This window comes from Mastigoproctus giganteus, chromosome 10 (genome assembly GCF_048544385.1).
Source record: "Mastigoproctus giganteus isolate SK-2022 chromosome 10, ASM4854438v1, whole genome shotgun sequence".
In the NCBI taxonomy this organism is placed as follows: domain Eukaryota; kingdom Metazoa; phylum Arthropoda; class Arachnida; order Uropygi; family Thelyphonidae; genus Mastigoproctus; species Mastigoproctus giganteus.
The window spans coordinates 165,143,629-165,170,507 of record NC_143584.1 but is presented as its reverse complement, the minus strand read 5'-3'; the positions used below and the strand labels follow the sequence as shown (position 1 = coordinate 165,170,507).

General features: G+C 35.8%; 2 protein-coding genes across 2 annotated transcripts in view; one reads left to right on the top strand and one right to left on the bottom strand.

Moving 5' to 3' along the window:
* The window catches only part of LOC150079450 (uncharacterized), a 196,365-nt gene extending 187,763 nt beyond the window's left edge, over positions 1 to 8,602 (top strand). Inside the window, exons 6-8 of the mRNA XM_090383077.1 lie at positions 3,963 to 4,109; positions 6,141 to 6,342; positions 7,375 to 8,602. Coding sequence (XP_090239203.1) covers positions 3,963 to 4,109; positions 6,141 to 6,342; positions 7,375 to 8,602 — 1,577 coding nt within the window. The remainder of the gene's footprint in view (positions 1 to 3,962; positions 4,110 to 6,140; positions 6,343 to 7,374) is intronic.
* Positions 8,603 to 18,451: 9,849 nt separating this feature from the next.
* On the bottom strand, positions 18,452 to 19,138 carry LOC150079449 (general transcription factor II-I repeat domain-containing protein 2-like). The gene has a single exon (XM_090383076.1). The coding sequence runs from the start codon at positions 19,136 to 19,138 to the stop codon at positions 18,452 to 18,454; it is 687 nt and encodes a 228-aa protein (XP_090239202.1).
* Positions 19,139 to 26,879: the final 7,741 nt, after the last annotated feature.

Here is a 26,879-nt window from a genome sequence, read left to right as displayed (position 1 = left end):
AACTTTTTTGTTATGATTTTTTTTAGCCGTAGAATATGGTAATAGTATTCGCTATATAGTGCAAGGAAGCCACGGGCTTTTGCTGCACTAGCCAAAACAAAAGTAGATAAGAAAATACAAATTATGTGCTTCCTTCCTCACCGTAGGTAACTGGCCAGTTGATCTTTGAATTTATTCAAACTGTCAGCTTCAACTACCCTCGAAAGCAACTTGTTCCAGCAATCAACGACTCGCTGACTAAAAGAAAACGTCCCCAGGGCTGGAATTTTTTGTAACAGTAAAAAGTCCACCTTCATTCATTTTATTAACCCTTCTCAGAGCTTTATAAACCTCAATCGGGTCACCTCTGAGGTGCCTGGTTAATAATGTTCGAAAAATCATCGATAGGACACCATAGGCCTTCCTGGCTGCCTGTTTACACTCTTTAGAAAACTTCATATCTGCCCATATCGTAACTCCCAGACCCCTTTCTTCCTCCAGTTTTTAATTCAGCCCCATCAAGTGTATAATTTATTTTCGGGTTGCTATTCCCCAAGTGTAAGACCTTGAATTTTGCTGCATTAAAACATAGGCACAAGGGGTGAATGGAATCTATCCAGTCATATTAAAGGAGGCAGCAAAGGAAGTAAGCAAACCCTTAGCCATAATTATGAGAGCTTCCTTTGATTCAGGGGAGGTAACACACGGACTGGAGATGTGCAAATGTGACCCCAATTCACAAAGGAGAATCAAGAGGAGACACAGGTAATTACAGAACTGTTATTTTAACTTCTGTTCCAGGGAAATTATGGAGGCACTGGTTAAAGAAGCATTGCAGGATCATCTAGACAAGACTTCAGTTATAGCTGGGACACAGCATGGGTTTGTTAAGGGGAAGTCTTGTCTGATCAATTTGATTGAATACCATGATGAAGTCACATAGGAACTGGATGCAAAGGATAATTTTGATATCATATATTTGGATCTTAGAAAGGCTTTTGATACTGTTGCACATGGAAGACTGCTGCACAAATTGGAGCAGTGTGGCATTGGAGGCAAATTGCTGCTATGGATAAAGGGATGGTTGAGTGGGAGAAGACAGTGGTAATCAATGGACACTGCTCGTCGTGGAGTAATGTTATTAGTGGAGTGCCCCCAGGGTTCAGTGTTGGGTTCATTGTTGTTTTCTATATTCATCAATAATATTGATGATGGTATATCAAGCTTAATGTCCAAGTTTGCAGACGATACAAAGGTCGGCAGGGTTGTTAATGACACTACGCTGCTGGAAGAGGATCTAGAAAAGTTGAGCAGATGGGCTGAGAGGTGGCAACTGAAGTTTAACATTGACAAATGTAAAGTACTGCATATGGGAAGCAGTAACCCTAGAGTAACGTATCAACTGTGTGGTACTACACTGACAGTGGTAGAGAGTGAAAAGGACCTGGGGGTAATTGTGCAGGCAGATATGAAGTTTTTTGAGCAGTGCAGACGGTCTGCAAGAGTAGCTCATGGTGTCTTGTCAATGATATACAGGAATTTTTCTAGCAGGGATAAGGAGGTGGGTATCCCCTTGTACTGTATATGGTAATGGTCAGGCAACACCTTAAGCACTGTATACAGGTCTGGAGGCCTCATTTTAAGAAGGATGTAGAGCTGTTGGAATGAGTACAGAGAAGTGCAACAAGATTAGTGAATGGATTAAAGGGTTGCTCTTACGAACAAAGGCTTAAGTTTTGCAAATTGCGATGTCTGGAGACTAGGCACCTGCGAGGTGATCTGATTGAGATGTATAAGGTCTTGAATGATTTGAGCATTCTCAATGCTGATGGGACTCTTCCTCTTGCTCAGCATAATCGCCTGAGAGGGCATAAATTCAAATGGAGGAAAGACAGTTGTAGGATAGATGTGCAGAAGTTTGCCTTTGGCCAGCGGGTAGTTGATTAGTGGAACAAACTTCCATCTGTCGTTGTGGAAGTCGATAGTTTAAACAGATTCAAAGCAGAACTGGACAAACATTTGGAGCGAGTGGATGGGTGAAATGAGAAGGGTTTGTGCGTTTTTTTTTTTTTTTTTGGCTGATGCTATATAAGCTTGCTTTATTGCATCATGTGCCCTTGCTAATGCTAATAGCTGCCACTTTTCTGTAATTTTTGAAGTCGGTTCAAGTCATCCTGAAAGAGCGCTGCTTAGCACTTGATAATTAACGACTCTACCAATCTTTACATGTTCTGCAAATTTTGACATCATGCCTTCTAACCTTTAGTCGATGTCGTTTATGAAAATCCAACAGTGGTCGGTCCAAGAACCGATCCTTGGGAGACCCCACTTCTGACGTTACACCGATGTGAAGAATATCAATTAATCACAACACTCTGCCCTGTAGTCATCTAGTAATCCATCTTAGAATCTTTCCAGTAATCACAACATGTTCCAGCTTATACAGTAGCCTCTTTTGAGGGACTGAATCAAATGCTTTGCTAAAATCTAAAAAAAACTACGTCAAAATTGTTCCCTACATCCAGCTGATGAGTAACTGTGTCAGAATGTGTTCCTACATTTTTTCGTGCAGTTTTAAAATGTGAGGTAACCTTGTATTTTTGCGCCTCATGTCAGTGTAAAAATTTCACCATTATTCAATTACCCCCTCCCCCAGTGCCTTATACCCTTCGGATTTCCTCCGAGATGGCTTGTTGCCTACGCCATCCGAAGGGTATAGACCTTTGCCCTCCCCTTCCCCCCGACATTGTCTCATCCTCTTCCAGTAAGATGATGAGAAAATGCCCACGCTTCCGTTACGAAATTAATGGCTTGATACCGCGAGATTTTTATTTTTTTTTTTCTTTGCGTTGTCTGGTGAACTAATAGTTAAACTGAAATAGTGACACGTCGATACGTGCTTAGTATTGTTGGCTTAGTAATGTATAGTGTTTGGGGATGAGTGATGGGTACATTACTTTCAGCTTGAACGTAAGCGAGCCTTTTTTTGTTTTTAATCCAGAAAAGGCAATGCAGTCCATGTGTTGGAGTGTTACATAAGTGGAAAACTGTCAACAGCGCTTCGTACCGTGATAAACTTGCGAGCAACCTTGAATGCTGCACTTATAAAGTGTAGCAATTTGCGTTTCGAAGTGCTGTTGCACTTCGAAAAGCAAATTCTCTTTATTCGTATTGCTTGGCGACAGTGACTCATCATTTTGGACAATTCAGAGAATTTTGAGGGAAAATACGTCTACTTTCATAATGAACTACAAAAGCGCTGCACCTCTTTGTTATACTGACCTACAAAACAAGGCAAACGTATTTTTATCACTAAAAACTATAAATTTTACATATGCACAATATGATTTTTATAAAAATATTATGCTTAAAATTTATTAATAATTTCTAGAAAATTACAAAACAATATTTACATTTTAAAAAAAATGCAAAGGCTCTTTATAGGAAATAACTACTTTTTCCATAATTTGATGTAATTAACAGTATCCTTCAATAAATTACGGTCCCGGCTATACCTATTATCCTGCAGGCTAATTTTTAGTCCAAAAAAGGCCGCTCCACACTCACTTGAGTTTTCTGATACATCCAACACAATGGTGGCTATTTGTTGCAGGTGTAAATGGTTATTTAAATTGACTTTCTTTTCAAAATTCTAAATCTTGCTTTTTCTTTCAACTCCACCAAAAGAAGGTAAAATATTACCGTACTAAGTGTTAGAAATATCGCTTTTGATCACATAATTTGTACGAATCAAAACGAGGAGCGAAATAAATGAAAATTCAAATCCCCCCCCCCGCTCCAACCAAAAAATATTGGTTTAAGGTTTCAGCTTTCGATGCCTTAGTTTGAACATTGTCTTGATAAAATAGCAACCATCTTGATATTAAAATAATAAATCAAAATTTTTGTTGCTGTTTGGTGACATGATCTTTAATTTTAGGAGAGAAGCTTCCTAGTTAACTTTGTTGTTCCTCTCTCCGTAGTGAGCCGACAGTGGAACCGTGTGAAGAGTCAGCGAGGTCCTGGGGAACTCCATGCGCATTCAGCTGTCAAAGCAATGGCATATATGTACGTGTTTGGTGGAGAGAGATCAGGTATCCTTCTTAACGAGCTTTGGAGGTATCACTTCGGTAAGTGATGACATTGACCTTTTCTTTTGTTGTCTATCAGAATGCTTTTTGGAATCATTTGGGGAGATTGCGGTAAAAATATAAAGATCTTTTGCTGCAGTTGCTTTTGAATGTGCTCCGTAGGAGCACACATGTCATTATCAGTTGCATTATCCCTTATCTGTTAATAAGAATATTACGAGGAAGAGGGGAAAAAATCATAAATGAATTTTTCTGTTAGCAGTGTTACGCTACTAAAAGAAAGAAAAATTAGACAACAATCTAATGATTATAACATTTTTTTTTCATAATATGCCGTGTACCAAAGTACGTTACACCTTAACAAGTTTAACGGCTTTCTCCCACGTTTGCTGTTCATGAGACGCAGCGAAACTTCCGTTATTTGTTCTCCTGAAAATAGCACGCGTATGAGCTGCAATCTAAACCCACAACAAAAATATATCGGGATGTACCTAAAATTGAACATGGTTTCCCAAGAGAATCGCTTGCGATTAAAGTCAAAGTAAAGAGAGATGTACACACATACCTTCCTAGCTGTGCAGTACTGTTTGCAGCTCTTGTATTCCACAGGGGAGTTCTCAGTGAACGTGCTCAGCCTACATGTTCCACTAGAAAGAATATCTGTTTCTTATCAGATGGAGAGACATTTTGTTGAGATTTCCCACATGGCTATTCAGAGATTCTATTGATCATTCTCCGTCCGTTCCTTGCTGAGTATGGGAACTGGTCTTTTGACATCTGTATTAGCTTTTGTATCCATCACAATACGGGTGTTGGCCATGCCAAAATAGTTATTCAAACTACTTGTATATACACATACGACTTAGCAACAAGGCAGTAGTGGCTTCTCCCCCGTCCCCACAATCGATTAATAGAGTTCATACTGCAATAATCTGTGTTATCGTAAGTTCCAGGACTAATGGTGAAAGATTCCTGAACTGAATAATGTTGACCGACTACTGTAGGAATTTTATATGAGAGTTACTCGTATTAGCTGTAAGTATAGTGCATAAAATAAGTTATAACACGCATAAATTTATCTTTCTCCCCAGAGAAACAGAGATATGATAATACACATGAAGTTCTAGGAAGCAGTCTGCGTTTCGGTGTTACGAATCTATTTAGTTGGAGATGTCATTGAACTAACTCAACACTTTATTACTGTACCTTAGTTAATAAAGCTTGGCTACTTTATTTCGGTTATTTGGGAAAAATATGTTTTAATTATTTACCTCAAAAATGTAACTTATTCTTAGGCGTGATAATTCTTGGTTATATAAGTTACTTTGTTGAAAAAAGGGAAAGGATGAAACCATAGTGTTGATTATCAGTTATCAGTCTCTGTCTTCATAAACCTGCACAGGGTAGTTTTATGAAGTTTATGTAGCCTTTTAGCGTCTTTGGGCATGACGTCTAACAGAACTCGGCGTCATATTAATTTGTTAACGGAGAAGTTTATCATTTAATTTCTTTAATTTTTTTTTTTTTATATATATATATATATATATGTTTTTCCTGCCGTAGTGGGTTTAGGCGCCTTCCAAAAGCTAAAAGACGGACATGAAGAGAATAGATATTGTCTTCATGTTCGGCAGTCTGTGAGCATGTAAAGCTCGACTCTCAGTTGGCAGATTTTCTTTTGGAAAATTTTGTCGCGTCATTCCAAATTTCATTATAATTGGTCAAATAGTAGTCCATAAAATTTATTTTTTATATCAATTTTGGTTTCGTTACCAAATAACCGGCCTGTGGATTGTTATTAAATGTAAATGTCCTGTCTTTGCGGATCTGGTCACCAACATATTGATCACAGCATCTAACCATTTTTCGCCTAAAATAATACTTAGGAAATAACTTAATATTTATCTATAATTCTGTTGAATTTAATGGGTTATTCAGAAACTGGTGTGAAATTAATCGAAATTCATTTCGCACCAGTTGAGGTTAAGCGGTTCAGTTTTTGTTTTACATTTTAGAGTTCGAAGAAAGAGAACTAATATTAAATACTATTTTATTTTACTTTTTTTATAGCCACCGAAACATGGGAAAAGATCCTCGCCGAAGGAGTGTTGCCAAATCCAAGGGCCCGCCACGTAGCCATTTCCAATCCGAATTTACAGTGTTGGGACAACACGATGCAAGCTTGGGATGAGCATCATGTCGAGCTTACAGAAACAGGAGGCAACACCTGCAAGGGCCACGAGAAGGCGCCATCGTCCGGACACCCACCTAAGTCAGTTTCAATGTTTTTCGGTCAGGGTACTGAGCCAGAGAACGGGAGAAAACATTTCAAATTCAAAGTGCACCCAATGTCCAGACTTTGTAGTAAAAGCACAAGTTCAGATGAAGATGATGACGAGGAATATTCCGTTAGTTATAACCACAATGCTGCCCAAGTGAATCTCAGGTAACCTTCTGATATCTGTTATTCTACTCGTAGAAAACTAGAATCATTTTGCTACCTATCATATAACAGATAGTCTTTGGGATTACTACATGTCGAGCCCAAGATTAGGTTGTGTGACGTAATATTCCATATTTGGCAAAAAAAAAAAAAAAAAAAAAGGAGCCCGACCGTACAGATTATATCTGGAGCTATACGTTATCTGGTCTTTTCCAGATTGTATTTGAGTTTATGTAAAATAAATTAAACTTGGGGCCATTTAAGTTGTGCTTTGCCGTATAGCAAGCATTTTAGCGCCTAAAATGTAAGGTGAAGTGGCCAATAACGTAGCGAATTAATGTCATTGGATAAAGCTCTTACACATTGTTTGCCATGTACGCATGAAATGGAGGATGCTTTGCCTGATGGCAAGTAAGCTCGTCCAAATCTTCTCGTTTAGAATTGTACACTTTCTCCTCTCAGCTTCATTTTGGCAGATATCTATTATGGTTTTCGTAACCAAAATAAGCAGACTGTTTTCTTGCAAAATACGCCATTTCAGATATCCGTGTTCGAATTAGGTTAAATTTACAAACCTAACAAGAAAACATTAGGGGTGCAGTTTGAATATTTCACTGGTAGTCTGCGTGTAAACTAAAACAATAAAAGAAGGAAAAAAAAAAAAAAAAAAAAAAAAACAGACAAAAAAAAAAAAAAAAAATTTTAGTCCTAATCAGATTATCGGCTTACTCTGGTCGCTCTTTGAAGTCCCAATGAGTTTATTTATATAATTGATCCTTGTAAGGGGTGCTATTCTGATTTCACACTAGGTGCGCAGTAAGGCTTCCAGCTTAGTTTTAATAGTCTTTTATCTTCCACCAGGTCTCTAAGAGAGAAGATCTCCAGCAGTCGTTTAGTTAGAAGCATCTCGAGCGGCAGTTACTCCATTCTTCATAACCAGTCTGGCGATGCCCGCCATGATGAGCTAGAGCGACTAGTAGAAGAAAGCACTCCACAACAGCAGCGGGCGCGCATGCAGAAATCTCACAGTTCGGACGCCGTCCTTGAATCCGACAGTGAATCGGCCACTCCACAACACAAGTCACGACCCCATTCAGAAGTACTACCCGGTCAGGTGAGTGGTGGCTCCCCCTCGTGGGATGATTATCAACCTGTACAATCGTCAGGAAGCAAGCCCACTACAAAAGAACAAGCGGAGAAGGTTGCCAACGGAGAAGCCTGCTGCTGCTGTTACCATGGTAATAATAATAATACGTCCGCGCGTCTTGTCTCTCATCCGGGCCACTCCCAGTGTGATAGTTGTCGTCATGGCAACCAAACCTCCGCCCGTACCAGTCGACTCGGTTATGACGGACCATTGTCCACAGTCAGGGATGTGGAAGAGGAAAATAGCGAAGGAGCGGATGACGGAGGAACAGCTGATTCCAGTATCCTCAGTGATCAGAGGCCTCCTTCTAGCGACATCCTCGTTGATTTGAACTCCACTGATCCGAGTTTAGAGAGAACACGATCCGCCCGATTCACGTCCAGTGCAACCCTGTCCGATTTGGCTTCACAGACTTGTACCCCTAGTGTAGAAAGCCGGGGTTTACCCCACTCAGTTTCCCACAGCTCGGGATACCACTCATTCACAGACGAAGAAGGTGGCTCTGAGTGCTGTCACCGCGAATTTGCCAGTGGTTTAAATTCCTCGAATTCCAGAAAAGCATCTCTTCGGAACCGTGACTTGGAACTAAAGACGTTCACGCCCACACACCAAGCTCGACCGACTGATCCAGAAATCTCCAATCCTCCAACCAAAGAACGGGCTCGTTCCTGGGACAGAGCTTCTCAAAGAAGACAGATTAAAAGCTACCCTAGTAGTAATGTGACTTCAACCATTGCAAGCGATGATTCATTCCTGAGGTGCCGTGACAGTCGTCTTAAAGGAGAGACCCAGTCGCCGAGCCGACTGTGGTCGCGTAGCCCATCAAAGACGAAAATTGAACAACATAACTGGCAACTCTGTCTGTATGTGTTTGGGGGAAGGGAACAGACAGCTCCCGGAGTGTATAGACAACCGATATCCGTGTGGAAATTATACATATGATGGTTACTATATGTGTAACATTCCAAAATCCGCAAAAGGTTTTTGTATTATACTTTCTCTCTGGAGGAAATATGCTGTGGAGCCATCACCACTGCCCTTTTGGTGCCGAAATGTTGCCTGTAGTCCGGAAACTTATTGGCTCGCTGCAGCTCCGTGAGGAAGATGAAACGTCTCGAGCTGTTGAGTGTTGTTTTTTCTACATGTTTGCTGTTGTTAGCCCGACCTTTTAGTGGTCGTTTTAAAGAGAAATTTGGTGATATATTTTGTCTTTTTCTCTGTCTATATATGTACTCCGTATATATAGACACAAACCCACCAGCTTAAATATTAATTTTAGTTGAAAATTCTAGTGACTGTGATCATGTTGTACAGTATATGTAGGTGGAGAAAGGCCTAACACCAACGTCCATGAGAGCTATCTCCGTATTTTTGTGTCATAGAACTCTGCGTTTTTTCTCTGCAGAAATGAGTTTTCGTGCGGTAAAAAAAGGAGATTCTCCATCTTCTTCTGATTTTATAAAGTACTATTTACTGCCATGTTAGATTCTCAGCGACAGATACCTAAGACGAACATCCGCATTACTGTAAATGCAATTTGTTTTTATTAAGTTATTTTATAGGCTTTTTTAAAATATTACAACTGTGGACTGCAGATAATTAAATAGCGTTATTTAAATCAAAAGTAGAAGATAATGTTTTTTTTTTTTTTTTATAAAAAAATGATAGTTACTGTACGTCGAAAAAAATGAACGTCAAACAGTGCCGAATTAAAGACGGTAAGAACCTCAGCTAAAACTAGAATCCAGCACCCCCCCCCCCCATACTGGAAACTGAGACAGATATTCCGGGCGGGGCTTCACAGCTTTAAGGGACTAATCCCCTTAACTTTTTTTAAATCTGACACTGGAAAATGTTTAATGCCAATGCACGAATATCTAGTCATATCGGAAAGTGATAGGCATGCCTATTACTATTAAAAATCTACTGCCACCAGATGGTAGTACTATATCATTGCATCAGTTTAAGATTATGAAAATTATCAAATAGATAAAACTAATTGGCTGAACTCATTAAATATTATCCTTTTTCAAATAGGAGTTTGAACAGCGTCCTCATTGTGCCATCGCTGGGTTTAATATTTTAGCATCTCGGAAATCCGCACCGAGGTCTCTTAATTATGTTCAATGTGCTGTTTTGATAGTTTATTCCTGTTTACGCAGTAGATTTGCGATTATACCGTATTATATTTGCTTAACTTACAATAGTTAGCCAATAGATGGCAGCACTGACAAGAAGAGGGATTTATATGAACATTTTCTCCGGTATTCTTTAAACTCTATTTTCATTATTTTAGGTTAGAATTGAAATCTGTTTAATATGTATAGTTGTGTATTTTTAAATATATATATATATATTTATGTATTTATATGAATAGTTAAGTCATATTTCGCTTTTGAAGAACAGATTTCACGTATTTGCGTATGTTTTTTGGTGGGTCTGAAGGCTATTTTAAGTGAGAAAATTTTACTCGCGTGAAAATTATTCGTTGGAATAAGAATGAGTCACTTTGTTGGTTATGCAAAGTAAGACAAATTTCGATACTAAATATAGAACTGTCTAATATAGAACTGCTTTGTACTCTTTACCGCAGTGGCGTGAATTTTGATTATCCATTCCTTAAACATTTGCTCATAAATTAGTATTTTAATCTCTACTAAGTAAGTGTTTTGCCTCTGTAATAAGTTGCACATACTGCATCTTAATTGCAATTTAGCAACTTTGCATTTGTGCTTTATGAATTCATTTATAATCAAGCTTATATGAATATTTCAAGTTTCAGTGAGGTCTGACCAAACAGCTTCATAGGGTCGATTTGGACTAGGTTAAGAGCAGTTGTTACCGAATAGAGGGACTTCATTTGGAACTCACATTTCGTGTTGTTGTCACAAAGAAGCAATGGGGATTTATATTTCTGAATTCTGCTGTTATTTTGCTTAAGAATTTTCACCTCTGAAAGTTTCAGAATTTCATACGTTATATTTTAATGCACTAGAACAGAGATACCAAACTGGTCAGCCCTGTAGCAGTTTAAAGTTGATTTAAAACCAATTATTAATTTCTCATTAGGTAAAGGTACCTGCGCCAAATAAGATAAGGCCACGCTAAGCTTTGACTTTTTTTTTTTAATTGGGTGAAACTGAAATGTTTACTTGTAATTGTTCTGAATCGTATAATCTTTACCGGCTTTCCTGAATTTCACAGTATGTGAAACAGTTAAGTTAAAGGTGTCATGTGATCATATTAAGAACACGTTCTTACGCTTATGTGGTGAATAAAATTTGCTTTTATTGAAACTTTTTTTTTTTTTTCTAAAGCCCATTTCACATGAACAAATTGTTACTATACGAAATTACTGCAGAATACATTTAAATGAATGGGTATTTATGCTAATGGCAGGAAAAATGGAGTTTTCACGCAGAGATTGTACTACGGTGTTTTGATTTGAGCCGTGTTGCTCTGGACACTGTATGGTAAACATTTTGTAGAAGTGTTAAGTGATTTGGAAGTAGTGGCTCTTACGAACGTAACTTCTATACGGAGGGTTAATTGTCGGCTGACGGTTCACTAGGCTTCACTCTTCTGATAGTTACAGTATGAGTATGGCGTGGGGAGGCCTATTGAGCCGCAAGTTTCAATATATTTTCTATTCTCCAATGACTTTAAAAGACTACTTGGCGCTAAACAAATATCGGTCAATATTCAGTAGCGGGTACAGCCAATGAGAATGAAGTGAATGAAGGCAGCCGGCTCCACCCAGTGGGCGGAGTCAATTACGTCTAGACGATCACAACTGACACGCAGTGCGTGTCACCTTGTGCCGCGCAGTGTTAGTTGTGTGTGTCATCTTGTGCTGCACGTGTTTTGATGTCACGTGGTTGCGGTATAATAATCGGTCTTAATTTCATTCGTAAATTAAAGGTAAAGTTAAAAAATCCGGGGGTGTGGGGGCAGGAGCCCCCACATAGACGGGGGTCTGGGGCCCAGAAAAAAAAAAAAATTAAATTAATTTTTTTTTCTGAAAAATAAAGTAATTTCTAAATGTCGATCATTCAAAAGATTCAATATCGGCCGTACCCGATATTGAAACTTTACCGAAACGTGTATTTTGGTATTTGTATTTTTCTGATTATCGGGTTTATTCTTTGTTTTCAGCCGCCACATTCGTTGCTGTGCTACGTGCCATCTGCGTGTCACTTCGCATCCGCCGGGCGAGGAGAGGAGGGGGAACGCAGTGAGTGGGTGGAGTCACAACCCGTCAATCACTGCTTTCCCCCTTCCTCTCCTCGCCGCCATTTTTGGTGGCCGTACCCGATATTGAATCTTTACCCAAATATCGTTTATTTTAACGTTAAAAACGTTTTTACTGGCGTTATTCCAAAAAATTAGTAATGAAAAACCGTCATGCAAAAACGTTACGGAAGTGACGTCATCTTTAGCTTCCGCCAGAAGCGAATTATTGTAACTTGTATTGTTGCAATCATACTTGCATGATGGCAACAATAATTTACCTTCTACTGGCCCAAATTTAATGAAATTTTGCACGGAGCTTAGTAGAGGAAAAACTTTCAAATCTTTGAAAATTGCAGTAGTTTTACCAGGATGGTGGAAAATATGAACAGGTGATCAGGGAAAATTTTCTCTCGTAATAAACGGCATAATGTGGAAGTATAGCCTATCACTGGAAAGCTAAGGAATTTAGAAACAGAAATATTAAGGTTTTAAGATACAAAAAAACTTTTGGAAACTGGGAAATGCGTTAATTCCAAAATGCATCAGGTTTCAAGTCACCTGCAGTTTTTAGATTGAATGTAATTTTTTTCTTTACAATTAAACTCTGAGGCTGGAAAAGAGTTCTGCACATTTATGAAAACATTCTTCAACTTGGACGTGTCATTAGATCTTTCGATAAATACTACATGTAATGAAATAACTTTAGATGATATATTTAGTCATAAACTAAAATCTCTTCAATGTAAAAATTATGTTCTACTTTAGTCATTACAAACCAATACTTTCGTTAACCGATATGTAATTATTATTAATAAAATAATAAAAACATTGTTATATTATTATCCATTATTATCCATGATGTAACGTTTTTGCACAAAACTTAAAATTGCATGAAACTCTGAAAATTAAAACATTTTTAATGCCTGCCGATGACTCTTAATTGTAAAACACATTAAAAATGCTAATGGCAGGACACATTATGTACCTGGTACAGAATTTTTAACAACCCAGACCTATTGCCATGCACTCACTATAAATTTCTTGAAACAACCGACAAACTGGTTAAACTTTAGACTTTATTAAAATAAAATATAAATATATAAATAAAGCATTAAAAACATGATAAAAGCATTAAAATACTTTTAAGGAATAAAACAGTAACTTTCGGGGCAAGGTCTCCCTTCATCAGCTAGATAGTGTATGGTGTACCAAGTACTGTATATTGTGGGGGGGATTTTATATTTATTGTTTACACATATATTTTTATTTTGTTTTTTTTTCCCCTTTATTATTTATATATCCCCTTTATAATATTACACCCCACTTGCGTATCTGACTTTACTTCTCAGAAAATTCTAAGTTCATAGGGGAGAAACTCTTATGTATGTTTAATTCCCTTTGGTTAGGCTTGTGTCCAGTACAACAACTACACACACAAATATATAATATAACAGTTTATTTTCATATATATATATACAACATACAAAATGAACAATTGGGGAATGTACAGTTAATATTCAACTTTGACGGCTTAGTATTAGTTATATATTCAACTTCATACATCGGATATTCTCAATTAATGTTATCCTGTAATTTATAACACAAACGATATCAGTACAGTAACCTATTATAGTTTCTTCCTTGCACATTATCCATAATTTTCTTTACATGCTCCATATTTCTTACCTTATACACAGGTTTAGGACCTTACTCTCCCTTTCTAAAAATGCTATTCATACCTACAATTTCCAGGAAACAACTTATTACAAATATTCCCTTTTTCTCTCCTTTATTATAACATAACATATGTTTGATTAGTAATCAAAGCCACTAATATCATTAACACTCTTATCTTTTTCTTTAGTTCTTTTCTCTAATTACAAAATTTATATCAGTCAAATTTCTATTATATTTCTAACCTATCCCTCTCACCTTACGTATATAATTTTATACATGTACATATATCTCTAAGTATCATAAATCCCCACTAATCAGTTATTAGGGTCCTAAAGTCCTTTAAGGTAACGAGAATACTATGTTAGGCACTTATTTAATTTTCCCTTTGTCGGGCTTCGCTGTTTTGGATCCTTCCATTCTTAGTTGGAAATGTCATCTTCGTACTTTAGGGCATTCATTCTGGGACTCCTGGCTAATTTCTCTAGTGAGGATCACAATTCTGGCATTTAGATGGACTCACTTTACACTTGAACAGGACTGTCACTTTGTCGTACGGTCCTACTCCGTGGCTACTGGGACTGCTATCTTTCCTTAGGCCTTTTTCCACCCTATTCGGCTATCTTTTCCACAGGGAGAGTGCTCACCGGAGCTACCCTTCTTACTCCACCTTTCACAAACTTCTTATTAAACTCAGAATTATTTGACAGTGCTCGTTAGCACATGGTCACTATCCATGACGGTTAGACTCGTAAAACCAGCTACTGCTCTTGCCTCCCAATGACGGACAGGCATAATCTTCTTACTCTTTATAACACTCCAAAAACTCAACTGTTGCTAACACATATTTTCTACAACGTCGAAACCCTCAACTATTAACTGTTACTAACTTACTTTCACTTACGCCGACGAAAATCTTAACTGCTGTGTCCGCTGACTATTTCAATTTACTTAAAAACGCCACAAAACTCAGCTCAGTGTGTTGTGTCCAAACTATCTCACCAGACTATCAAACACGGACAAGAATCTCGACTTAGCTCTCCCCGACTCATTTCCATAACACCCACATAACGCAACTGTGTCCTGGCTTTAACTCACATTTTCTGCAACTCTAACTAAAAAAACTTAACTTAGTATACCGCTAACCCATCTTCATAACCACCCACGTAACTCAACTGAGGGATCTGTGTCTGTTTAACCCATTTTCACCAAACACCAACAAAATCTCAACTGTGTCTCTCTTGCCACTCTTTCACTGCCCTTTTCCTACATCTTAGTGCCGATTTCGCCACGCCCATTTCCCAGTGACTTCTACCAATCTCTCTCTTCCTATATTCATTTTTCTCCTTTCATTAGTTGGAAGGCCTAGGTCAGCCTGCCCCGTAGCACGTGATTCACAATACCCCTCTCTTTTTTTTATTTCCAACTTGTTGACATCCGTTGTGCTCTTTGATGTCGGCCGAATATATCGAAACAACTCCTCCTGTCTCATCACAGCTTGTCTCTATAGCACTTCAGAAAAACCACAAATTGTGACACTGGAGACCATCGCGTCTATTTTTAGAGACTAGTGTGTGTTTTTCCGAATACATTTCCGGTGCGTGACCCCTCATAAACCTTAAGTTGTTTTTGTAGCGCCGAACCCCCTGCTGGGTTTGCCATAGTATTTTCCGTCAGTTCTCTGTTTTAACGGATGTAAAGCTAATGGCACTGTTTTCGATCCTACTACCCTTTTAATTTTTATACCTCTTACCAGAATAATTCTTATTTCTGAAACTGCATATATTACCCATTTAACCTATTAACAGCAAGAATCAAAAAAAAAAACTGACTTCCAAAGTTTAAAAAAATTATTTTATTCTTGTAAGATTTTCAGGTCTTACAATATATACGTTGGTTAATATAACAGATGACTGGACATGATCATAAAACCACAACTCCAAATCACTATTGCCGTGCAGTTTATTCTCTACAGTAAAGAAAAAGGCCGCCATAGCTGAGTAGTCAGGCACGCGGATGCATAAGTACATATACCTCGAGTGACCGGGATTCAAGCCATGACTGCTAAATACAGTGCTGTTTCTTGTATTCTGTATATCTTGTGAACTCCTCTGACCATTTGGTCGTCTCAGAGTATAAACAGAAAATTTATTTATTTAAGAGGGTGGGGGGGAGAAATTTTACGATAGCAGTTCGTTCATGTGAAAGGCCTAAAGGGAGCAATACTAACTCCTGTTTACTGCCCAGTAATTTCTGAGTGTGGTGAAAAGTAAACCAGCAGTCTTAAATCTATATTATAAATAAACTTAAACTCGTTTATTCATAATCCCATTATCACTTATAACATCATTCTATCTTGTAAAATGATATTTAACAACTAAACTGTTCAACAGAACAGCTCTTCCCTTTTTTTTTATTTACGTTGGAAATCCTGGGGAAATTCCTTTCTCATTGGAGAATAGTGCTACAGTTTTTTCAGAGCACAGAGCTGTTAACGGTATGCCTGAACACTTTATAAGCGTAACTGACATACCACATCTTCCAGTTTGAAAATTCTTGAAGGCAGTTCTTGTTCCTATATTACTTTCTGATTTCTTCTACACTGAATGCATTAGTTTCGATTTGTAGCAAATTAGCCTCAATTCCTTTTAGTTGATATGATCACAGATCCCTACGTTTTGAGCAGGCTAAACTAAAACAAAAGAAAGATAAAACAAATTTAAATAATTATGTAAACTGAATATTTACATATTAGGAAATATTCAGTTTACATAATTTTTACGCAATCCACCTGTCAACATCGAAGTTTGTTTCAATGAAAGTACGTCAATACAGTAAGGTGCTGCTACCTAGTGACATCATTATCACTTAATATGAAATAATAACCGACATTCCTTATTTGGCTCAAGTACCTTATTAATAAATAACTTCGAAATTATTTCTTGCATTATTATATTTATATTGAATGTGATCCAACAGGTGATGTTAATGAAAACTGAAAAGTATCACCCAGCTTTTATAATTCTTCTAGGTTTTCCTGTGCAAATAAATCGTACCTCTCCTATATATCATTTCAAAGGAGGAGGCATGAAATAAACAGAAAAGTGTGGATGCAATAATAGTAAATTGACTGTGCAGGCTATCAAGATTGTATAAAACAGATGTATTCTCGATTACACAAAATACAAATATCTGCAGGGAATGCTAGTTACTTCCCTGATGAAACCAGAATTCCAAAGAAATACTTGTAGATTGTGCTCTATTGCTATTACAGTAACTTTAGCGAGGTATATACTTAATATTCAAGTGTGTTGAATTAATTTATTAAATGTGTTCAAATAATTTATATATAGGATAAATTGAGTAATTTTGGGCAGTTTCTTATGTGAACTTTGAGTAAGTTTCTGTTTTACCCATTTAAATGTCGGTATTCTAATGTCAGTCTTATATATTTTCAATGAATAATGATGCTATTCATTGAAAATATATAAGACTGACATTAGAATTGGTAGTTATTGGCGCATCGGCTTCTGTGGCCATAATGCACCTCCCAAGGTTTTTACAGTACTTTGATCCAAGCCCGAGGCAGGATTTGAACCCGCAACCTTTGGGTTGCCAGGCAGGCAGGCGCTTTACCCACCCGGCTAGCCCGGTCGGCAGTTGTTGGCGCATCGGCTTTTGTGGCCATATTGCACCTCCCAAGGTTATTGCATTTTCTACTCTGATCCAAGCCCGAGGCGAGATTGAAACCCGCGACCTTTGGGTTGCCAGGCAGGCACTTTACCCACCCGACTAGCCCGGTCAGCAAAAATAAATACAGGTTGTAATTTCACAACTAAGGAAATATATGTGGTGAAAATATTATTCCTTTATTATTTATTATTATATATATATTTTTTTTTGTTTAATGTAATTTAATTTAGATGCGACGGTGTCACAACTATGTAGATAGTTATCATAAGATGGTACTTTTCTGAGTAGTGGGTTTCTAGTCAGTACACTTGTACTAAAGCGTAGCAGAAAGATTTATTTTGTAATTACTGAAACAGTTGAATATTCACATTAGATACTGTGATGTCCCATTGCCCGTATTCTAATACAGTAGGGAACACGTTTGCACCAAATGCTGATGTTATTCGACTGGCTGCATTAAGTCAACATGAAGTGGACCTTGATGATGACTTTTAACTGCCGAGATGTTTGTATCTCTTTCTCTTAATATTTGGGTTATGATCTTAGTAAAGTTTAAAGTATATTTAGGGTCAAACGGCACCAGGGGTTTTCCCACATCTCTGTGTAGTTTACCTTGTCAGGTGATACAGTATGATGTAAAAGCCAGAGACTTAGTAAAGAGTTGTCACCAGGTAAGGATTTTACGATGCTTCGACTTCACAAACTTCATTACAGAGTACAGTGATTCAAAGCAGTATGTTGTGCTGAAAATTAAAATGAGTTGCACATTGATTTTCTTCAGTTCAGGATATTTTATTTCTGGAACTTGCTTCCAATACTCAATTACAGACAGGAGCAGATTAAGGTCGGTTGAGGCCCCGGGCGCAGAAGAAAATATTGGGCCCCTTAATAAAAAGAGAGAGACAGGGAAAATAAAAATACATGTTAACCAATTTTTTAAATAAATAAAAAATGTTATGTACTATTAATGTTTTATTTCCAATAAAATTTGAATATAATATATGTATAATATAATTAATAATAGCATAATAATAATCACAAAGTTTTGTGATTATTATTATGCTATTATATGTTCAACTAATTTGTTGGGGTTTTGCATGGGCCCTTCAGAAGTTGGGGCCCAGGGCGCGCGCCCGGTGCGCCCGCCGTTAAATCCGCCTCTGATTACAGACTGGGATTTATGGATCATCTTTAGACCCGATTCTTCTGTAATTCTATTAGTTCCATTTCCACAGCAGATGATTCTGTAACCAGAGGTTCAAGAATTGGACAACCATCATTGATCACATCAACCATGAATGGATTTACAAGAAAGGTGAAGCAGGGCTTCAGCTTCTGCGAGTCCTTATTAAACCTGTTTAGGAAATTATCAAGCAGTCCTTGCAATTTGTCTTTGTATTCCTCCAGTTTGTGGTCTTTTATTTCAATATTAGGGAATGTATTTACTCTCCTTTTGAGAGTGGGAAAGTAACTGAAGATTCTTGACAATATGTCTCTTTGAAAAACTCTTATTTTATTCTGAAAGCTGAAAATTGTCTGAATAAGATCAGATACAATCTTATCCTTCCCCTGGAGTGCCAAGTTGAGAGTTTGCAGATGATTCATCATATCAGTAAGGAACATTAGATCTTGCATCCATTCATCATTTTCCAGTTGAGGATAGAATCTTTTCTTTTCTTCAAGAAAAGTACTAATAGGCTCTAACAGATCCACAAACCTACTTAAGACATTGCTGGATGACAGCCACCTCACAATGCAGTAGAAAGAGACATCACTGGGTTTATCTACAAGCTCCAGTTCTTCAATAAAATTTTTGAACTGTTGGTGGGTCTTCCCATTTAAGCCTATGAAATTGACAATTTCAAGAACAGATTTCATAACATCTTCATACTTGAAGTATCTGGCTGCTAGGTGTTCATGATGAATAATGCAATGAACTGGGAGAAACTGGAAAGCTGGGATCACTTTTCATAAGTGCAATTAATCCTGCATTTTTCTCCACCAATGCAGGTGCTCCATCTGTTGCAACACTGAAGAGTTTATTCAGTGGAATATCAGCATTTGTTAAGGCTCTGTCAAACACATTTTTAATGTCAACACCACGAATTGTTTCTTTTAGTGCCACTAAATACAACATCTCTTCTTTCACAGTTATATCAGAAGAAACATAATGAATATATACCATGAGTTGTGGGTTGTCTTGTATGTCTGTAGATTCATCAAGAGCTAAGCTGAATGCAAAGGAATTCTTTTAATTCATTTTGCCTGCAACATCAGCACTGATCTGGGAGATACACCTCTGTGTAGTGTGGCATGAAGCTAGTGTTTGTGCTATTAGTTGCTGAAGTTTTGTGTTATTTGGATCTAACACTGCAACAACTTCAGCTATATTCTTATTAACAAATTCGCCATCAGAATATGGGTGTTTAGCACGAGCAATATTCCATGATAAAACAAAACTAGCTTCAGTCGTTATATCAGCTTCCTTACTGAACGTTGTCAACAGTGCCTGCTGGCTATTTAGTGATGATTTTAACACAATTAACTTGTTTTTCTGTAATTCTGATTTAGGTGGATAATCAGATGAAAGATTTTTGTCATTTATTTCATAGTGGCGCTTCAAGTTACTGGCTGTGTAATGACTGAGTGACACATTGCAGATAAGGCACAAAGTTTACTTCCTTTAATGGCGAATGCCAAATGTTCCACCCACTCTGGCTTAAAATTTCTGTTTTCATCTTCATACTTTCACTTCTTACAATTTGATGATGCCATCTTCCTTCACAAAATTTTCATAGACACTTCTAAAAAAATTAAAGTGAAAAGAAACAATAAGTCCAACACGTGCAATCCAACCAAAATATATAGCACCTAGTATCACACTAGCGCCCCGCTAATCCAAAATTTCTTTAATCCCTGAATTTAATCCTTTAATCTAGCATTAAAATTAGGATTTAAATTCTTAAATATATTTACTCACCATGAACGTTAAACTTATGTTTTAATGCAGTGGACTCTCGTTTATACCCGGTAAATAATTATAATAATAAAGCTTGAAAATTTTTTATTTACCTTTTATACGAATTGTAATGCAAAAAGGAGCTCAGCCAATGTATTTCCGTGAGCTGCACATTATATGCCAAAGAGCCACGGTTGGCTCTTTGGCATATAATGTGCAGCTATTGAGATGGTTTCGGTATTCTGAATCAGAGTTTGTTCTGCAGTGATCAGTAAAAGAGTTTGCTTTAAAACTAACATCGTAAAAAATACTGACAGAAATTCATACATACGGAGTAGAAATTTTATTCAAAAACAATATTTATGTTAAAAAGTCCAAATAATTTTCTATAAAGGTACTAAGCTACCAGACAAAGTGGAGGTTCTCATACAGTCTCTAAATCAAACTATCTATTGAAAACACAAAAATCTTTGAAGAAAAAGTATACAGAATACATGATTTCTGAATTTTTTTTTTTTTATCATTGACCGAATAAATATAAGGTCATACACTTAATAATATTTGTTGACATCAGAAATAATTAAACTTTTCATTACTTGCATCAAAAAATACTAACTCATAAAATTCATTCATGCACAGTATAAAATTTTTATGCTAACAAACTCGTCTTGCAGCGACAGTTGATGAAACAGATTTCCATTAAACTGCTTTACAGTTAAATGTCCTGGGTTGGAAATTAACGCATGTTACAAACTATCTTAGAACAAAAGTAAACAGAATGCTTGATTTCTGAACTTTTTTGTTACCATTGACAATAAATGCTGGGCCATACAATTAATAATAGTTGTTGGCATCAGAAATAAAAACTTTTCATTTCAAAAAATACTAACTTAGAAATTCATTCATACACAATAAAAAAATTTTTATGCTCTCAAACATCTGGCTTGCAGTGACAATGCTTTGGGTTGGAAACTACTCCTGTTATATTAAATCAGTTGATGAAACTAAATCTTCATCAAATTGATTTGCAATTAAATATCTTGGGAGAAGTTCTTCCCAAAAAGAATTCTGTTCAGGAAAGGTAGAAAAAAAAAAAAGGATTGATTTGACCATCTTTCAACAAAAAAATTAGATAGCGAAAGATCACACACACCTTTTTAATTGAAGGAAGCCTTATGAAATGGCTATACGGCACATGGCTAGATAAGGACATCCTCCAGTCTGTTGGGAAAGACTGAATATTGAGAATTAAAATTTTTTATTTTGGTATTTTTTCTTCTATTGCAATATCATCAATAAATGAATTATATTCAGCAGATATTTCCCCTGAACGACTGGAAAAATCAATTTGATTGCAATGCAAAAATCCAATACTGTATGATTTCTCTAGGAAGCTGGCTGTTCTGAAAAAGTTTGTGTACAGTAGCCTGGATATCGTTAGATCAGGGAGCAGGATTTTATTAAAGCAAAATGCATTTAAAAAGCATTCACAAAATCGCTTACTGATTTGCTCATGAACACAACATTCATTCAGGGAAATACAGCCAGAGAAACACAAAACACATTGTGGAAGACGTGTGGTCGTGATAATTGAATTGAAAAAAAAAAAAAAAAAAAAAGTCAGAGTTCATACTCTCTATTTAAGTGATGGACAAAAAAAATGAACGCAGAATTTAACCACACCAACACAGGCTGCAATCACTACTTAAAAAGGAATCTAGACCCGTCACCACCAAATACGGAGGATGCGGAAAGGTCAGGAATGATCACCGTATATTCATGGAGCAATATGGCCTTAGTTGCTAATGCTCCTGAAAACCAAATAACAAACAAACAAGCAATCAATGCCATTTCCTCTGGTGGCAAAAATTTGAACAAATTTTTTTTCTTCTACAAATCGCTTCCCTGTACCCTAAATGATATACCCATAAATTTTCACATCACTAACTCGAATCATTTTGACCCTAGTCTAATGAATTGGTACAGTTAAGTGGTACTTTTCCATGGTTGTTAATCTATTTTTTCCAATCACTACGTCCAGTAACTAATACTTTTGATTTGGTCTAAAACAATTTGCAAATAAAACATTATACCGAATTGTTGTTTCTGAAAATATGAACCATTCTCTATTTTCCTGAGTACTGTTAGCTCTAGTTAAATAGAAATGTGATTCGTTTAGTTTTCTTGTAATTATTTTGCCCCTTCATTAAAATCTATTTTTTAATTTTTTATGTTGCCTACATTTTGCGGTTTTTCTTGAAGGCAAAATTCAAGGAAGTCATTCGTGATGGGTTTTGGCCATAAAGCATATCTTTACTATATATTTAATGTTTGGTAGTATCCAGAGTATCATTAATAGTGTCAGAGTGTGGTTGTTCCAATATTGGTATTGTCTTCCTGTGTGGTGCCGAAAGAGTTATCATGAATAATGTCGTCTGGTGATAATGAAGAGGTAGGAGTTATGTCTCTACTATTTTCTTCTGTTGTAATGATGTGGGTATCATTTTGGGAGATTTCTCGATTTTTTTATTGAAATAAAATGTTGTAACGAGTTTTGCTGTTTTTTTAATTCCGCTTCTCTAATTTTTAACTTTTTCCTTTTTTGTGCACCACATTGGTACATTCTTTTCATGGCCTTAGAAAATATATATTTTTAGATTTATATTTTACAATTTAAAAATTTTTGTACTTTTAATAATTTGTTTTATAATTAAGTAATTAATTTTTTTAATAAAGTAATAGACAATGTTAACCCAGTATAATGCAACAACTGCATTATAGGAGGAATTAAGGAATCACTTGATCATACAGAATAAATACTACACTATCACAAAAAATCAACGACACATAACTGACTGACACATTAATATATAAAGTTGATATATAGAAGCAGGGTTGCCAGACATCACGATTTGAGCAGGGAATTCCTGAACTACATGAAATAAAATTAAAGAAATCTACCTATTAAGTCCATTTATTAAGAAACAAATGGAAACCACGAATTTATCGCTATATATTGGGTATCCACTGTATTTGTTAATATAAAACAAAATAAAAATGAATATTTTAAAAACATAATAAAATACTTACGATCAGTGGCATAGCTACCCTTTTTCGGGCCCGGAGGCAAAGAATATGTTCAGGCCCCTACTTAATTAATGAAAATTGCAAAAACAGGAGTAAAAAATATAAACACAAGAAGATTAAAAAAAAATTTAAACCATCAAAATTCCTCCTCTGCCTCTGTAGACACTGTAATAAATATAATGAATACATTTTTGAACGTACTGTATAAATGATGTATTAAAAAATAAATAACAAATTTATATCAAACCCTATTTTTTATTATTGTAAAACAAAACCCAATAGCTTTAATTACAGATTAAGATCAACAGAAATACATACAAAATGATCGGTGAAAAAAATTTACTGTATATCTATGAAGTAAATAAAGCTAATAGTAAGCAATCTTTAATCACATTAACAAAAATTCAAGCCTTAAGTAAATGAATAATATCTATAAATAATAAGATTTGAATTAAAATATGCATGAACATAAAACCTCAGTAACAATAATAAATATATACACGACATGTATTACATGCAGATATAAATGACAAAATAAAAAATACATAAAATATACAGAAACGTAAATAAACACCGCAGGAAAAAAATACACATACACACAATAGTTTTGGAGTAATTTTAAAACAAATCATTGTAATAAGTAACCAACTGTATATGTTAAATCTAGTCTATATACACAAAAAAGTTTTATAACAAATATTTTAAACTTTAATGAAAATTTTGTCTCCTAGCCTTTTTAGTCGAAAAAATATCTATAATTTCGTTGAAATCGACAGAATTCGCTACACCTTTTTCTATGCTTAAGATGGCCAAATCGCTAAGTCGATCTTGGCCTATTGTGTTCCTTATATATACTTTAATTTGATTTAATTTCGAAAAACTCCTTTCAGCACCAGCCACAGTAACCGGCAAGGTCAAGAATATAAAACATGCCGTTATAACGTCTGTAACAAATGCAGATAACGACGTGTTTTTAATTAAAATAAGGTTGCACAAGTCCCGAATTGAATTAATTTTTGAAATTTCTTGTCCTAAAGATGATCTTAAATTTAATAGCTGCTGTGGAAAGTAATCAGAAATATCTTTATTGTATCAGTTTTGAAATTCTACAGCCGCTTGTTGCAGAGCTTCATCGCTAAAAGATAAGTGTTTCTGGTTGCAAAATTTTAAAACTATCTACAACATTTTTTGTATTAAGAAATCTAGATTTTAATTGATGCATTACAATGTCTATTGTTGCATAGTATATATCAACTTTAAACCGTCTTTCAGAATCTTGAAGTTGTTCGTCTTGAGCTAAATCTTCCAACATTTGTTTAAACTTTCCTATTGCATTTGTTACTAAAATTTAAATTTATTCCCCAAGATCTTGCTAAAGAAAATGCAAAACTTTTACTTTCTTCATAATTATCTCTTAGCAAAACCATAGAATTTAAAGATCCCTCTAAATGACACATTGCCTGACCGAGATCTAGATTTTTATGTTTCAGTAACTTTGAAGTTAAATTAATTGATTCCAATATTTTGTAATTTAATACGAAAAGGAAAAATTCTAACGTTTCCATTTTTTTTTTTTTTTTGCAAGCCAATTGCCTTGCATATTTCTTCTTTTTTTTAAGACACTAATATTATTTTTGCTAACGTTTTTAGGACATCTGTAAATCTATAGAGCAATACTAGTAAACAATCAAATCTTCATGACCAATGCGTTGGACACAATTTCTTTAGAATAATTACTGATATAGTGCTATCATTTGCATCTACATTCTGTTTCTGATTCAATAGATCCCATCGTACAATACCATCCGCAAAAAATGAGTAAATATTTTCAATTGTCATAAAATAAAGACACGTCAGCTACTTTTTTCACAGCATCATTAATTACTAAGTTTAAATTATGTGCTGCGCAATGAACATATTTGGAACTTTTTGTAATATTCTTGATTGCACACCGCTATATGCCCCACTCATTGTTGCAGCACCATCATATCCTTGACCTCGGCAGTTCTGCAAATCTAGCCCTTTGGATTCTATACAGTAAATAATGTCACTTTCAGTTTTGCTAACTAATTGATCTTTTATACTATAAAATCCTCAAAATCGCTCATTTATAATTATTTCTGATGGTATATCATTTTCTGTTTTTACAGTAACATAACGAAATATTTGACTCATCTGATCAGTTTTTGTGACATCCTGGGTAGTGTCCATGATTATGGAGAAAAACGGCGCAGGCTTTAATTCATCAATAATAACATTTTTGACTTTCTCAGATAAAAGACAAATAATTTCATTTTGAATAGTTGAACTCAAATGTGTTGACCGGTAATTACGTTTTGAAATTAATTCCTTTAATATGGGATCATAGTTTGATAGAAGCTCAATAATAGACAAAAAAATTCCACTTTTTATCATTCAGATTTTCTCGGTGACCTCTGAATGCCATACTGCAACTGCTTAATACTAATGTAACATGAATAATTCATTTCAAAACTTGTCTCCAGAAATTTTTTTCTTTAGTTATACTGGTTACTAAATCAGCATCAATTGTTTTATTTGTGTGCCAAAGATCATATGTTATACAAGCAGAAATGTGAACAGAGGAAGCTTCGTGTCTTTTAATTTTATTAGATAAATTTTTCCAGTCAGATATGCCATTTACCCAAGATTTTTTTAAATCTGCATTAGAGCGATCTCCAAATAACCAACATGGTTCACAGTACACAATCTGATTTTCGAGAATAACATAGCCATGTAACTTGTACTTTAAGATCAGCTTTTGTTGTTTTACTATAATAAAATTCAGAAAATAACCTGAACCTATTATTTTGTACAGTAATCGGAAAGGGACCTTTAGGTTGGCATGGAACTGAAGCTATTATCATACTTTTGTCTGCATCAGAAATATTTTCTGAAAAATTTGCATGGTCTGTTGCGAAATAACTGAGGGATCTAATCTTGAACCTTCGTAAACAAATCAGTTTGTTTCTGGAATTACTGCTTCATTTTCCATAACTTGATGGTCTTGATCATCATTTGTTCTTGCCAGATCCAATGAAGCAGGGCGATCGATCTTCACTCAATTCAGCTGGTACATTACGTGGATTGGCTTGTGGTTGTCGTTGGAAAAAATTATCTATCTTCTGCATTTTGTTTAATTTTTCGGTGGTTTCCCTTACTTTCTTTCGTTTTTCTGCACCGCTAAGCTATTTATATACATGGCCAGACATCTGCAATTTATGGAGTAAAGTAAGAAAAGAACGATAAAATTGAAAATTTGGCAACTGCCTCCCCCAGAACGAAACCACTACAAAAAATTATTTAACACCCCTTTAATAAAAAAATAATTAAATTTTTGTTCTATAAATAAAAATGATTTAACACCCCCCCCCATTTAAGGAAAAAAATTTTTTACGATTTTCTTCTAGTCGCTCTAACTTAGTGTCTTGGGACAAAATCCCTGCCCTCAGTCCGCAGGGGCTGTATAACCTCTGGGACTGCAGCAATTGGATTTGCATTGTGATTTAAAGATCGAATGATCACAGGGTGTCATCTCGATCTCCCGCAATGACG